At 35.9% G+C, this 16,688-nt stretch overlaps 1 protein-coding gene across 6 annotated transcripts in view; it reads right to left on the reverse strand.

Moving 5' to 3' along the window:
• The window catches only part of HOOK3 (hook microtubule tethering protein 3), a 117,642-nt gene that overhangs the window by 32,906 nt on the left and 68,048 nt on the right, over positions 1-16,688 (reverse strand). For all 6 annotated transcript variants that reach the window (XM_030312518.2, XM_030312517.2, XM_032592853.1 and 3 more), the window contains 4 exons: positions 15,642-15,752; positions 14,599-14,686; positions 7,157-7,226; positions 4,190-4,330 (listed from right to left, as the gene is read on the reverse strand). In XM_030312518.2, the coding sequence (XP_030168378.1) occupies positions 4,190-4,330; positions 7,157-7,226; positions 14,599-14,686; positions 15,642-15,752 (410 nt within the window). The remainder of the gene's footprint in view (positions 1-4,189; positions 4,331-7,156; positions 7,227-14,598; positions 14,687-15,641; positions 15,753-16,688) is intronic.

A 16,688-nucleotide genomic window follows, 5' to 3' on the forward strand; every position in this document is an offset into this window, starting at 1 on the left:
AAAACAATCTCATTTACAACTGCGCCAAAAACAATAAAATATCTAGGAATAAACTTAACCAGAGGTGAAAGACCTGTAAAATACTGATGAAAGAAATTTAATATGAAGTAAAGAAACGGAGAAACATTTTATGCTCATGGATTGGGAAAAAAAATATTGTTGGGGCGCCTGGGTGGCTCAGTCGGTTAAGTGTCCGACTTTGGCTCATGTCATGATCTTGTGAGATCACGTAGGGCTCTGTGCTGACAGCTCAGAGCCTGGAGCCTGCTTCAGATTCTGTGTCATCCTCTCTCTCTGCCCCCATCCCGACACTCACGCTGTCTCTGTCTCTCAAAAATGAATAAATGTTTAAAAAAAATTTTTTTTAAAAGGAAGAACATTGTTAAAATGTCTGTATTATCCAAATCAGTCTACATATTTAATGCAATCCCTATCAAAAATGCCAATAGTGGGGCGCCTGGGTGGCGCAGTCGGTTAAGCGTCCGACTTCAGCCAGGTCACGATCTCGCGGTCCGTGAGTTCGAGCCCCGCGTCAGGCTCTGGGCTGATGGCTCGGAGCCTGGAGCCTGTTTCCGATTCTGTGTCTCCCTCTCTCTCTGCCCCTCCCCCGTTCATGCTCTGTCTCTCTCTGTCCCAAAAATAAATAAACGTTGAAAAAAAAAAATTAAAAAAAAAAAAATGCCAATAGCATTTTTCATAGAACTAAAAAAAAATCCTAAAATTTGTATGGAGCCACAGAAGACCTTGAGTAGCCAAAGCAATCTTAAAAAAGAAAAATCTGGAGGTATCACAATTCCAGATTTCAAGTTACATTATAAAACAGCAGTAATTAAAACTTTATGGTACTGGCATAAAAATACACAAAATAGATCAGAAAACTCAGAAATAAACCCACAATTATATGGTCATTTAATCTTCAACAAATGGTGTTGGGAAAAATGGACAGCCACATGCAAAAGAACGAAACTTGACCACTTAAAAAAAAATTTTTTTTAAATGTTTTTATTTATATTTGAGACAGAGACAGAGAGACAGAGAGAGCATGAGCAGGGGAGGGGCAGAGAAAGGGGGAGACACACAATCTGAAGTGAGATCCAGGCTTTGAGCTGTCAGCACAGAGGCTGACGCAAGGCTCGAACTCCCAGAGTGTGAGATCATAACCTGAGCTGAAGTCAGACGCTTAACTGACTGAGCCACCCAGGCACCCAAACCTGACCACTTTCTTATACCATACACAAAAATAAACTCAAAATGGATTAAAGACCTAACTGTGAGACCTGAAACCATAAAAATCCTTGAAGAGAGCACAGGCAGTAATTTTTCTGACATTAGCTGTAGCAACACTTTTGTAGATGCGTCTCCTGAGGCAAAGAAAACAAACTATTGGGACCACATCAAAATAGAAAGTTTGTGCATAGCAAAGCAAACAATCAACAAAACTAAAAGGTAACCTATGGAATGGGAGAAGATATTTTCAGATACCATATCCAATAAAGGGCTAGTATCCAAAATATATAAAGAACGTACACAACTCAACAACCAAAACCCCAAATAGCCCAACTAAAAAATGGGTGGAAAACATAGACATTTATCCAAAGAAGACATACAGATGGCCAACAGACACAGGACAAGATGTTCAACATCACTCATCATTAAGGAAATGCAAATCAAAACTACAATATCATAATGGCTAAAATCAAAGACACAGGAAAAAAGTGTTGGCAAGGAGCTGGAAAAAAAGGAACACTTGCACTATTGGTGGGAATGCAAACTGGCACAGCCACTGTGGAAAACAGCATGGAGATTCCTCAAAAATTTTAAAATAGAACTTCCTTATGATCCAGTAGTCGCTCTACCAGATATTTACCCCCAAAATACAAAAACACTAATTTAACAGGATACATGTATCCTTATGTTTACTGCAGCATTATTTACAACAGCCAAACCATGTAAGCAGTCCAAGTGTCCATCAAAAGATGAATAAAGAAGATGTATTCACACACACACACATGCACACGCACACTGGAATATTATTTAAGCATAAAAAAGAATGAAATCTTGCCATTTGCAACAAGATAGAGCTAGAGTATAATATTAAACAAAATAAGTCACTCAGAGAAAGACAAATACCATATGAACTCATTCATATGTAGAATTTAAGAAATAAGAGGTGCCTGGCTGGCTGGCTCAGTGGGTTGGGTGTCTGAACACTTGATTTTGGCTCAGATGATGATCTCACAGTTAGTGGGTTCATGGGTTCAAGCCCTGTGTCGGGCTTGGTGCTGACAGCATGGAGCCTGCTTGGGATTCCCTCTCTCCCTCTCCCTCTGCCCCTCCCCCACTCTCACACACTACCTCTCAAAAATAAATACACATTAAAAAAAAAAGAATTTAAGAAACAAACGAGCAAAAGAAAGGAAAAAAGAGAGAGACAAAACAAGAAACAGACTCTTAACTATAAGGAACAAACTGATGGTTACTAGAGGGGAGGTGGGTGTGGGGATGGAGTGAACTGATCATAATGAAAAAAATAAAATAAAATGATTTAAAAAAAAGAAACAAACACAATACTAAAGTGTAAACAGCTGTAAATGGCATTGGGACTTGGGAGGCAATCAGTCATCTACAACATGAATGCTGTGTAAATGACAAGTAGTTGTTCTTTTTTCTGATCAGAGAAGACCAATGGCCATAAGATCTGTGAGAAACAATGCAAAGCATTATAAAGGAAGTTATGGGTGTTGATTCACTGGAAAAAAATTAGGGTACAGGGAAGACCTTCCTGACTAAAGATGGCTAAAATATAGCCCAGAAGCAAAGGACGATGGAGATGAACACAAGTGCTCTCACCCATGGGGCTGCATGATTGCCAAGCTGCTTTCTGCAAGTCCCTTTTCTCCACTTTTCATTCTAAACTTTTTCTAAGTATTTTAAAAAAGTATTCATTCTCTATGCTCTAAGAATTGATATAAAACTGTCCTCCTTTTTATGCTTTATTATGCTCTAATAATCACTCTGTTATTTATGCTTTTTGCTGATTTTACCATAGCAGCTTTAAAAATCAAACTGCAGGGGTGCCTGGGTGGCTCAGTCGTTTAAGCGTCTGACTTTGTCTCAGGTCATGCTCTTGTGGTTCTTGAGTTCAAGCCCCACTTAGGCTCTGTGCTGACAGAGCCTGGAGCCTGCTTCGGATTCTGTGTCTCCCTCTCTCTCTGCCCCTCCTCTGCTCATGCTGTCTCTCTCTCTCTCAAAAATAAATAAACATTTAAATAAATAAATAGACAAATAAATAAATAAATAAATAAATAAATAAATAAATAAATAAAATTAAAGTGCCAAGAAGGGCAGGACATGTAAAATGGTCATAACATTGTTGACTCACACCTGGGAAATGCCCAATCAATCAGGCATAATAAAGAAACTGTAATATCAAGCAAACTATGAAACCATTAATGAAAATGTCAAATCCCTCAAAAATGACATAATATCACAACACTAAGAAAAGGAAAAGACACCATGTTTGGTATCTAAGAAACATTTCCAAAAAGGAAAAGAACTAAAAGACTGTCACAACAAAATATAAATGTAATTCTTTCCAGAGTAAGCTACTGCTGTACAGTTGCTTTGAATGACTACATAATGATTTTCTTGTTAAATTTCCAGATTCTGAATTCTCATAATTGAATTGTTTATAAAATGAATGACTTCTTTTCAGGGTCACAAGAAATAACAGGTTTGAAAAAAAAAAAAGAAAAAAAACTCTTGTCAATTCAGTTCTGATGGATCCTGTTTTTCTCAAAACTGATCCTTCAACACATTAGCTTATAAAAACAGGGTAAACTGTATTATTCTGATAATGAATAGAACTAAAATTGTGAAAGACTGAATTAATACAGACTTTTTTTTAATCTTCTGGTTTTAATTAGTAACTAGAAAGGGAAAAGGGTGGGGGGGTTTGGTATCAGTTTGCTTGAAGAAATAAAGAGGGGAATGCTATTATAAAGAGGCACAACACTTTTATGCAAGTCTATCTGTAAGCAGAAAAATGGATTAAGGTACTCTTAAAATGAAATGGAATAACACATTATCACTACTCAACATACAATCCAAATCTTTGTTTAAGGGAATCAAAATCAAGGAAAACAGAGAAAACCTGTGTCAAAATGCTGTCATCTACATACATCCTTACCTATTCTCTGTCTCCAGTTCATTCTTGCGTAGGTTTGCATCATCCAGAAGACTCTGCAATAAGGCAATTTTTTCATTGTCTGAACCCTCTTGGTTAATTTTTAACATCTTATTCTCATGCTGAAGACGAATAAGTTTCTCCCTGAATGAACAAAAGAAAAGCTGATTATGTAGTACACTGATGCAATACTGTTACCAAAATCCAGCTATTCACAGTTACAGATTTAATGCATAGAACAGAAATGAAAATCAAAATACCGCAAAGAATTTAGCTCTTGTAATTGGCTAAGACATTACATTCAGGTCTTCAGTACTTTCTTTTCAGAATGGATAATCTGAAGATAACAGCATCTCCAAACATCATGACTGTAATGAACGATACTTCAAAATTCTATTTCCTTTTTGGTTTAAATATTTAAGCTGTGAATGAATTTATGTATTTGTTTTTCAGTTCTCATCAAAAAACATAATCTCTAATGCTATGCTCTTGAACTACCAATCACTTGGTGTCAAGACATAACATTCAACAAAGAAAGCCTTCAATATATGCAGTCCACCCATTCCTATAAATATGTGAAATTGTATTCTTGTTAACAAGCCATGTTCTCAGAGCTGCATCTGCTATTCATACTTAAGTTTGCACAATCTTTTCATATCATTAAATATTATACCTTAATGATAAATATAACACTTTAAATGACATGTTAAACAACATACTGCAGATGAATTGCTATTTAATCAATGCACAATTATTTGGAATTTGTTATCAATTTTGAGTTTTGATGTGATCAAAGCGATCAGCTTTATTGGTTATTTCCTTAGGATTAATTTCTAGAAAAATATGACAATCCCGTCAAGTTGCTCAAAACAAAAGTACCACCACAAGAAAAAAAAAGTTGTAATTATGTGTGGTGATGAATGTTAACTGAACTTACTGTGGTGCTCATTTCACAATATAGACATTTCAAATCATTATGCTGTACACCTGAAACTAATACAATGTTATATTTCATCTCTTTTACCTTTTCATTTTCTTGATGGCTCTTCTGGAGACAGAGTATATTTGACTTTGTGATGAGTCATACTCAAAAAAGCCATTTTATTTGTTGAATCTTTATCATTGTTCCTTTTCTTCAGGTTAAAAATCCAACTGCATAATCTAGAAGCTTCCTTAAAAACTATGGTTTTTCTTTTTTTTTTTTTTGATATAGCCCTGTATTTAGATTCATTCTACAAATTTTATTGGTCCAATAATAAAGTACCACATCAGAAGGTAGAAAAGGAAAAGGCATATAAGATGCTTCCTGTGTTGGTGCTACATTATTCTCCTTTTTATCCTCCTTAAATAAATGCCAACAATAAATACTGTCTTCATTTATTCAACAAGTAACTGAATGCCTATTGTAACTTTCAAAGTTTATGAAACCCTTACACAATCATTTCATTTAATACCCTCCCAAAGATTTTATGAAGAATCAAGGCCAGTGTCAATTTTATTTTATTTTTTTTTACTTGTTTTTTTATTTTTTAAAATTTACATCCAAATTAGTTAGCATATAGTGCAACAATGATTTCAGGAGTAGATTCCTTAGTGCCCCTTACCCATTTAGCCCATCCCCCCTCCCACAACCCCTCCTGTAACCCTCCGTTCTCCATATTTATGAGTCTCTTCTGTTTTGTCCCCCTCCCTGTTTTTATCTTATTTTTGTTTCCCTTCCCTTATGTTTATCTGTTTTGTCTCTTAAAGTCCTCATATGAGTGAGGTCATATGATTTTTGTCTTTCTCTGACTAATTTCACTTAGCATAATACCCTCCAGTTCCATCCACGTAGTTGCAAATGGCAAGATTTCATTCTTTTTGATTGCCGAGTAATACTCCATTGTATATATGTACCACATCTTCTTTATCCATTCATCCATAGATGGACATTTGGGCTCTTTCCATACTTTGGCTATTGTTGACACTGCTGCTATAAACACGGGGGTGCATGTGTCCCTTCAAAACAGCACACCTGTATCCCGTGGATAAATGCCTAGTAATGCAATTGCTAGGTTGTAGGGTAGTTCTATTTTTAGTTTTTTGAGGAACCTCCATACTCTCTTCCAGAGTGGCTGCACCAGCTTGCATTCCCAAGGGCCAGTGTGTCAATTTTAAAAGGGGGCAAATAGTCCCCAAGAAGGTAAATGCAATATACAGGGTTAATCATTCTCCTTCTGTCAGATACTTGGTGCCTCTCCCCTAGTTTTTCATTCTTACACATCAAGGCAGGCATATATTGAAATAAATGGAATTTTAAAAATGCTATCCCGGGGCGCCTGGGTGGCGCAGTCGGTTAAGCGTCCGACTTCAGCCAGGTCACGATCTCGCGGTCCGTGAGTTCGAGCCCCGCGTCAGGCTCTGGGCTGATGGCTCAGAGCCTGGAGCCTGTTTCCGATTCTGTGTCTCCCTCTCTCTCTGCCCCTCCCCCATTCATGCTCTGTCTCTCTCTGTCCCAAAAATAAATAAACGTTGAAAAAAAAAATTTAAAAATAAATAAATAAATAAATAAAAATGCTATCCCTAAATAAAACTGTAAGTTAATACTGAAGGAAGAATACTAGAGAGGGGAAGATACGTCTGTCTACTGTAATATATCTTTCCCAGACAGATAAATCTTAGTGACTAATTATTTTGCAGGCTGTTGGGTAGGCATAACCTTTATCTTTAGGCCAAGTGGTTTCACTGCTAAATGTCTGCTAAGAATACCCAAGCACAGATATATTAGTTTGCTGTGAATGTGTGAAATACTGTCCTACCCAAGTGGGAAAATGTCTCTTGGGCCAAATGAAGAAAGCTTCTAACAGGCTGAAAACATGGACATTTAATACTGAGTTCATGTTGAAATTATTAGTAATAATGAGTAAGAAACTCCTTTTTATACTGTAGAGGAGTAAGTTTCAATACGACTGAATGTCATATTCTCCTTACCTTATCTCAGGTGTAACAATCTCTGCTGCCAGACTATCTGAAGATTCTTGACTTCCCAAAGGCATTAACCCTACAAATACACAAACATGGATGCAAGGTTTAAGAGAGAGTATATTGATCTTTAGTTTCTATATGAAACACTACTTTGAGCATTAATTGTAAGATCTAAAATCTTTGTTTTAGTCAAGTAAAAGACTGTATCACAGTTGCCTTACGTTATTATCGTTTTAACAATTTAAAACAAATTTTATGTTTTATTTTTTATATTAGAGAGAGAGAGAGAGAGAGAGAGAGACAGAGCACGAGCAGGGGAGGGGCAGAGAGATGGAGACAGACTCTGAAGCAGGCTCCAGGCTCTGAGCTGTCAGCACAGAACCCGACGCAGGGCCCGAACTCACAAGCAGTGAGATCATGACCTGAGCTGAAGTCAGACACCCAACCAACTGAGCCACCCAGGTGCCCCTCATTTTAACAATTTTTAAGTGTACAATTGAGTGGCAATAACTATATTCACTATGCTGTGGAATCATCAACACTATTTCCAAAACTCCTTACCCAAAAACACAAATTTTGTAACCATTAAGCAATAACTCCTCATTCCCTTCTCCCTTAGCTCCTCATAACCTTTATTCTACTTTCTGTCTCAATGAATTTGCCTATTCTACATACCTCATGGAATCATACCAATATTTAACCTTTTGTGCCTATATTACTTCACTTAGCATAATGTTTTGAAAACTCACATATGTAGAATTTATCAGAACTTCATTCCTTTTCATAGCCAAACACACACACACACACACACACACACACACACACACACACACATTTTCTTTATCCATTCCTCTATTGAGGAACATTTAGGTTGTTTCCATCTTTTGGCTACTGTGGATAATGCTGCTTTCAACACTGTTAAACCAGTATATGCTTGAGTCCTTGCTTTGAATTTTGCATATTTACGTAGGAATGGAATTGCTGGATCATGTGGTAATTTTATGTTTAACCATTTGAAGAACCACCAAACTCTTCTACCAGTGGCCTCCCATTTTACATTCCTAACAGCAATGCACAAGAGTTCCAATTTCTCCACATGCCCCCAACACTTATTTTCCTTTCATTTTTTGGTAGTAGCCATCTAAATGGCTGTGAACTCTCATGGTTTTGATTTGCATTTCTCTAATGACTTTGATATTGAGCATCTTTTCATATGCTTTTTTGCCATCTTCTTTGGAGAAATATCTATTCAAGTCACCCATTTGTAAGCTTAGCTGTTTTTTATTGTTGAGTTGTGTAAGTTCTTTATATATTCTGGATTTCAATCACTTATCAAATATATATATATATGATTTACAAATATTTTCTCCCCATTTTATGGGTTGCTTTTTACTCTGTCAATAGTGTTCTTCGAGGGGCGCCTGGGTGGCTCAGTTGGTTAAGTGTCCGACTTCGGCTCAGGTCGTGATCTCCCAGTCCGTGAGTTCGAGCCCCGCGTCGGGCTCTGTACTGACAGCTCAGAGCCTGGAGCCTGGAGCCTGTTTCAGATTCTGTGTCTCCCTCTCTCTGACCATCCCCCGTTCATGCTCTGTCTCTCTCTGTCTCAAAAATAAATAAACGTTAAAAAAAAAATTTAAAAAAAAAATAGTGTTCTTCGATGCACAGAAGTTTTAATTTTGATGAAGTCCAATTTGCTTCATTTGTTGACTTAGCTTTTGGTATCAATTCCAAGAAATCATTGCCAAATCCAAAGTCATGACAATTTTCCTCTGTTTTATAGGTTTAGCCCTTACATTAGGTCTTTTACCCATTTTGAGTCCATTTTTTAAAACATGAGTTTGGATGTAGATATCCAGTTTTTCCAGCACAGTATATTGAAAAGACTTTCCTTTCCCTCACTGAATGGTTTTGACACTGTTGTTGAAAATCGACTGACGACATAAGGAAGGGTTTATTTCTGGGCTTTCTGTTCTATTCTGCTGGCCTTATGAGACTGTCTTTATGCCTATACCACACTACTCCGATTGCTACCATTATATTAAGTTTTGAAATAATCAGGGTGAGTTCTCCAACTTTTTTCCTTTTTAAGACTATTTTGGCTATTCAGGATCCCTTGAGATTCTATATTAATTTTAGGATGGGTTTTTCATTTTTTTGTAAGAAGTGGCAACAGTAGTTTTCAGGGTGCAAGTCTTTGCTTCCTTGGTTAAATTTATTCCCATGTATTTTATTCTCTTTGATCCTGTAATATATAAAATTATTTTCTTAATTTCCTTTTTAGATTTTTCATTATTAGTGTTTGCATATATATTTTTGCTGCTAATGTAACTGAGCTGCATCCTACAACTTTGTTGAATTCATTTTACTAGTTCTAACGGGTGTTTTTTGTTTTTTGTGATCATGCCAACTCGAAAGATAGTTTTAGTTCTTTCCAATTTACATTAAAAAATTTTTCTTTTGTCTAATTGGTCTGGTTAGAACTTGCTGGGCTATGTTCAATAGAAGTGCAGAAGTGGTGGTAGTTGGTAGTCTTGCTTCTGATCTTAGAGGAAAAGCTTTCAGTCTTTCATCATTGAGTTGATGTGAGCTGTGGATTTTTCACATATGGACTTCATGTTGTGGAAGTTCCCTTTCTAGCACTCTTCCTAATTTATTGAAGTTTTTTATGTTTTTCTTTCCTTTAATGATGGTGTTAGACTTTGTCAAATGCCTTTTCTGCATCAATTGAAATGATTATGTGATTTTTCTCCCTTCATTCTCTTAATGTGATATAGTACATTGATCTTTGTATGTCTACTCTTATGTGAATTTCATGTTTTTCAATTACAGTAGCTTTATAGTAAGTTTGAAATCAGAATGTGATTTCTCCAACCTTTTCCTTTCCAAGATTTTTTTTCTTGGTTATACTGGTTCCTTTGTATTTTCACATAAATTGAATGAGTGTGTCAATTTCTACAAAGGAAATCTGCTTAGAATTTGATTGGGATTGCACTGAATCTTTATTATTCAATAAAGTCAATATTAAGAGGACTGCAGTCTTAACTAGAGTGAATTTTCTGATACCTGAACATGGATTGTCTCTCCATTTATTTAGATCTTTAGCTTGGCAATGACTTAATAGTTTTCAGTGTACAGGTCTTCTGCTTGTATTTTTTTTTTTTAATTCAAATCCAAGTTAGTTAACATATAGTGTAATAATTATTTCAGAAACAGAATTTAGCGATTCATCACTTACATGTAACACCCAGTGCTCATCTCAGCAAGTGTCCTCCTTAATGCCCTTCACCCCTTTAGCCCTTCCCCGCACCCAAACCCTGGAGCAAATGCAGAGTTTGCTCTTTGCATTTAAGAGTCTCTTATGGTTTGCCTCTCTCTGTTTTTATATTATTTTTGCTTCCCTTCCCTTATGTTCATCTGTTTTGTATCTTAAATGCCACGAGTGAAATCATATATTTGTGTTTCTCTGATTGACTTATTTTGCTTAGCATAATATACTCTAGTTCTATCCACATTGTTGCAAATGTTATGCTTCTTTATTAAACTTACTCCTAAGCATTTTATTCTTTATGCTACTATTGTAATTTCATTTCCAGATAATTTACTCATAGTACACAAAAATATAATTGGTATTTATATACTGATCTTATTATATATTGAGGCCTTGCTGAACTCATTTACTAGTTCTGTGATTTTTTTTTTTTTTACGTCCTCCTTTCTAATCTGAATGTGTTTTATTTCTTTTTCTTGCCTGACTGCAAGAACCTCTGATACGACAATGAAAAGAAGCAGCAAGAGTGAACATCCTTTATGCACCCCCATGTTTACCGAAGCATTATTTACAACAGCCAAATTATGGAAGCAGTCCAAGTGTCCATTGATAGATAAATGGATAAAGAAAATGTGATATTCAATATATATATATGTATATACATATACATACATATATATATACATATATATATATATATATAAAATGCAGCCATAAAAAAGAATGAAACCATGCAATTTGTAACAACATAGAGTGAGATAGTATAATTCTAAGTGAAATAAGTCAGAGAAGGACAAATATCATATGATTTCATTCATATGTGAAATTTAAGAAACAAATGAACAAAAGGAAAAAAAAGAAGAAACAATACAAAAAACAAACTGCTAACTATGAAGAACAAACTGATGGTTGCCAGAAGGGAGGTGGGTGGGGGGTGGGTGAAATAGGTGAAGAGGATTAAGGAGTACACTTAGAATGAGCACTGAGTAATGTGCAGTATTGTTGAATCACTATATTGTACACCTGAAACTAGTTTAACACTGTATGTTAACTATGCTGGAGTTTAATAAATAATAACACATAAAAAATAGTGATCATCCTTGCCTTGTTCCTGATCTTAAGGAAAACATTTAGTATTCACCATTAAGTATAAAGTTAGCTGTAGGTTTTTCATAGATGTCCCTTATTAGGTTGAGGAAATTTCTTTCTATTGAAGCTTGCTGAGAGTGTTTCTCACAAATGGTGTCACCATTTTTTTTTTTTAATTTTTTTTTTTCAACGTTTATTTATTTTTGGGACAGAGAGAGACAGAGCATGAACGGGGGAGGGGCAGAGAGAGAGGGAGACACAGAATCGGAAACAGGCTCCAGGCTCTGAGCCATCAGCCCAGAGCCCGACGCGGGGCTCGAACTCACGGACCGCGAGATCGTGACCTGGCTGAAGTCGGACGCTTAACCGACTGCGCCACCCAGGCGCCCGGTAACTTAATGACATAACATACATATCTCTCCAGGTCAGGCATATAAGATATAGTTCTTTTTTTAAATGGCTCTACAGTTTACAGTTGAATGAGACTTTTAGGTTGTTTCTAAATTTCACTATTATAAACGACGATTTAATTCATTAGGGTAAATTTTTTGAGCAAATTTGCTAGGTCAACGACATATACATAAATAAGGTTAAAACATATAGGCTTATAGGTAGCAAAGAAACAAAAGTGTAAGTTTACATGAGATAGCCTCTCTTGATATGAGGGGTGAGAGTTAAGGAATTAAGGTTTAGGCTGATTCTTAAAATTTGGGAAAAACTTATACAGTAGATTAGAGATACATGAAAGGATTACCAAGCAGCAATGAGTATCCAATTATGTTCAGAAATAATTTTTGGTGAAGACAAGCAAGATATAGAATTTTCTCAAAAGCAAAAATCTACTACTGACTACTTCAAACTAAAAAGCCTCTCCATAGCAAAGGAAACTGAACAAAATGAAAAGACAATGCACTAAATGTAAGAAAATATTTGCAAACAATACATCTGGTAAGGGGTTAATATAAAAACATTTAAAGAGCTCATACAACTCAACTGCAAAAAAAACAATTAAGAAATGAGCAGAGGATCTGAATAGACATTTCTCTGAGGAAGACATCCAGATGGCCAACAGGTACATGAAAAGATGCTGAACATCACTCATCAGGAGGGAAATGCAAATCAAGACCACATGAGCTATCAACTCACACCAGTCAAAAGGACAAGAGATAACAAGCGTTGGTGAGAATGTGGAGAAAAGTGAACCCTTGTGCACTGTTGGTGGAATGTAAGTTGGTGCAGCCATTGTGGAAAACATAAATTAAAAATAAAACTACCATATGATCCAGCAATTCCTCTTCTGAGAATTTAATCACAGAAAATGAAAATACTAACTTGAAAAGATACCTGTGCCCTCATTATTTACAATAGTTAAGACATGGAAGCAGCTTAAGTTTCCATCAATTGATATATAAACGAATTGTGAGATTTTATATATATATATACATACACACACACACACATGTATATATGAACTCCATAAGAAGGAAATCTTGCCATTTGTGATATGATGCATCTTGAGAGCAATATGCTAAGTGAATAACTCAGACACAGAAAGACCAATATTGTGTGATTTCATTTATATGTGGAATCTAAAAACAAAACAAAACAAAATAAAAAATACAAAAAAACCAAGCCACAGATACAGAGAACAGATTGGTGATCACCAGAGGTGACATATGAGGGGGTGGGCAAAATGGGTGAAGGGGTCAAAAGGTACAAACTTCCAGATATAAAAGAAATAAGTCACACAGATATAATGTATAGCGTGGTGACTATAGTTAATAACACCATATTGCATACTGAAAGTTGTTGAGAATAAGTTAAAAGTTCTCATCACAAGAAAACAAATTTTGTAACTGTGTATGTTGACGAATGTTAATTAGACTTCGTGTGGTGATCCTTTCACAATAAATACCAATATTGAATCATTAGGTTGTACACTTGAAACTAATACAATGTTATGTCAATTATACCTTAATTTAAAAAAGGAAAAAAAAAAGATAAAGATATATAACTGTCTTTAGCTGGCTCTGGTTAATTTGGAACAGAGAAAAAAAACTTTAGGCAATCTGAACTGGTGTTTGACAAGCTTTCACCATTAAGGAAAGATGGTGGTGATCAGAACACAGTTAAATGGCTGTGAGGTGGGCTGTGTAAGCTGGAAAATGAGGCCAGAAGAGAGCTGATCAACAGAAATAGAAACCACAGACGGGGGGGCGCCTGAGTGGCTCAGTCAGTTAAGCGTCCGACTTCAGCTCAGGTCGTGATCTCACGGTTCGTGAGTTCGAGCCCCGCATTGGGTTCTGGGCTGACAGCTCAGAGCCTGGAGCCCGCTTCAGATTCTGTGTCTCCCTCTGTCTGCTTGCACTCTGTCTCTCGCATTGTCTCAAAAATAAATAAACATTAAAAAAAAATTTTTTTAGCAACAACAGAGAGGGGGTTAAAGGTGAAATGCGGTAGGCAGAAGGAATGAGGAGGAGAAAAAGGAGGCTGTAGTCAGAGGAGAGGAAGAATTCCAGTTTTGGGTAACTGAAAAGCCAAGGGCAGGTTACTGGAACAGGGGTGAACAAACTGTGAAGCTGTACAAGTCACCGTTCAGGCTCCACATCTGCCAGCATGATGACAAAAGTGGAAGGGACTAACTTCGAGCTAAGTGCTGCTCCTTCCCTGTGAGAAGAGCAGAGTTCTACTTTGTACAGAAGTCCTGTAATGCATTGATATCCACCTCACATCTCAGGCGAAAAAAAAAAAAAACCACTGACTGACTTTTAAAAGAGGTCATAAGAAACTTTCCAGAATAAAATTTTCCAGGTTTATTAACACAGATGATTTAACAAATGTTTATGCTTTTGATCTAATAAAATTCAAATATTTACATATAATTAAAATACAAAATAAGCCAAGTAAATCTGGTCTTATTAACTATAGCCTATTTGCCACAAAATCTGGGTAACAGTTTATATCAACTTCATGCCTCTTCACCAGTTTTTCATTTTCATCCACTGGTGCAGGCATCTTAAAATGAATCAAAAATTTCTACTCATACTGTAAAAAATAAATGATCTTGCTTGAGCTACTGAAATGTTTTTACCTTGAGTTGTGAGCTGTCCTTCTTGCGCCTGTACACAACGAAGCTCTTCAATGGTTTCCTTCAGAGAATCCCTTTCTGTTCTTAACCTCTGGAGGGACATCAAAAATAAGGAAAGTTAGCTTTACGTTTTATGAATTTATTCATCAGTGGTCTTTGCCTTACCTAAGAGAGTGATGAACAGTAGGGAACGTGGACATGTTTCATGTTTTGATTTTCCATAGAAAGATCATAAAAGGACAAAATTACAACAAATTTAATATTTAACAATATTAAATATCTACTATTTGCAAGGCAATATGTTATACACAGTTAAACATAAGAAACAAAACTATTTACTCCAGTACATTATATAAAGTACATTATATAACATTCTTTTTTTTTTTTTTTTTCAACGTTTATTTATTTTTGGGACAGAGAGAGACAGAGCATGAACGGGGGAGGGGCAGAGAGAGAGGGAGACACAGAATCGGAAGCAGGCTCCAGGCTCTGAGCCATCAGCCCAGAGCCTGACGCGGGGCTCGAACTCACGGACCGCGAGATCGTGACCTGGCTGAAGTCGGACGCTTAACCGACTGCGCCACCCAGGCGCCCCTATAACATTCTTTTCATGAGACATAAAAAGATCAAAGAGCTAAGACTAAATATTCATCAACCATGACAAAGTAAAAATATTTTTAAAAGATTCAAGATATGATGAACAACAACAAAAAGAATTGTGTCCTCTCAATTATACAGAAAACAGAAAAGCTATTCAAATTTATAGAAAGTCATGAGCAGAACAATGTATGAGAAACAAAAGTGGTAGAAAACATAAAAGTATACAAAAGAAATTAGAGTGGAAGTAAAAACATTCTTTTAATCTTTTATTTTACATTTATTTCTGAAACACAAATGTAAATCTTCTATAATTTAAAAACAAATAGGATCTCTAATTTTTAAATTTATAAATAGAAGGAATTATTATAGTCCAAATATGAATTAAATGTCATTGTCTTAATTTTAGCAATGTTCAAAACCAAAGTGCCTAATACATATATACTCACATCTTTTTCTTTTTGAAGACTGTCAACTTTTTCTTTTAGCCGCTTATATTCAAAATCTAATTTATCTGCTTTCTTCGATTCTTCAGATAATCTATTTTGTAGTTCTACTACCTGATACAGAAAGGTACCATTAATTTTTAAAATTTGAAACATTGGAAATTATCACTATTTTCTTCCACAGAGCTATGAAAACTACCCCCTCCAGCAACAAATATCAAAAAGAAAAAAAAAGTGTACAATATAGCAGCCTAACCCAACAGAGAACAAGTAACAAAAATCTGCTCAGACATTATGGGTTCTAAAATCTGATTATCCAAAGTAGCAATGTACAAAATTACAAAGAATGTACAGTATAGACTTTCATTTCCTGTACTACACATAACAGAGGGGCCTGAAACTCAGCACAAAGCAAAAGAAATGCTAGGGAACAAAAAACCTGATTGCACAGCTGTGCTTACAAGAAAGTAAGAGAAAGCTACAGGGCCTGAAATGAGTAGGAAGTCTGTATGGAAGCTACAGGTTCCAGGAAGCACCAACTGCTAATACCAGGAAACTAGAGCTTTGAATGTAAAGGAAGACCAGTTGTTTAACCATCTTGGGCTCTAAAAGGTACTGAGTCAGTAAACAGGTAGGTTAAGAAAAAATCCATTAGCTGGAAAAAATCAGTAAGGAAGCTTGCCTGTCATAAAGTGAGTGCTCTGGGTTTAAACAAGTATAACTTGAAAGTTTGTAACTATGGCCTACTAACATGTAGATTTGTGTTTCCATTTTTACCACAGGCTTTATCCAGCAAATCCTAACCCAGGCAATTACTTTAAAGTTGTCCTGGTTGGTAGTGCTGTGACAAATCTGGCATATACAAAACATTGTTTGGAAGAATACAACATCAACCAAAACCTCCTAGTATTCCTGAAGATAAAGAGGAGCCAAATGAAAGAGCAAAGGCCATAAAGAAGCCACCATGAACACCATTAACATTAACAACACTAACAACAAATTAGTAGAATAAGACCTGAAAGGATTTCAGATTGGAATTATTAGTTATAA

The sequence above is a fragment of the Lynx canadensis genome, chromosome B1, assembly GCF_007474595.2.
Source record: "Lynx canadensis isolate LIC74 chromosome B1, mLynCan4.pri.v2, whole genome shotgun sequence".
Lineage (NCBI taxonomy): Eukaryota > Metazoa > Chordata > Mammalia > Carnivora > Felidae > Lynx > Lynx canadensis.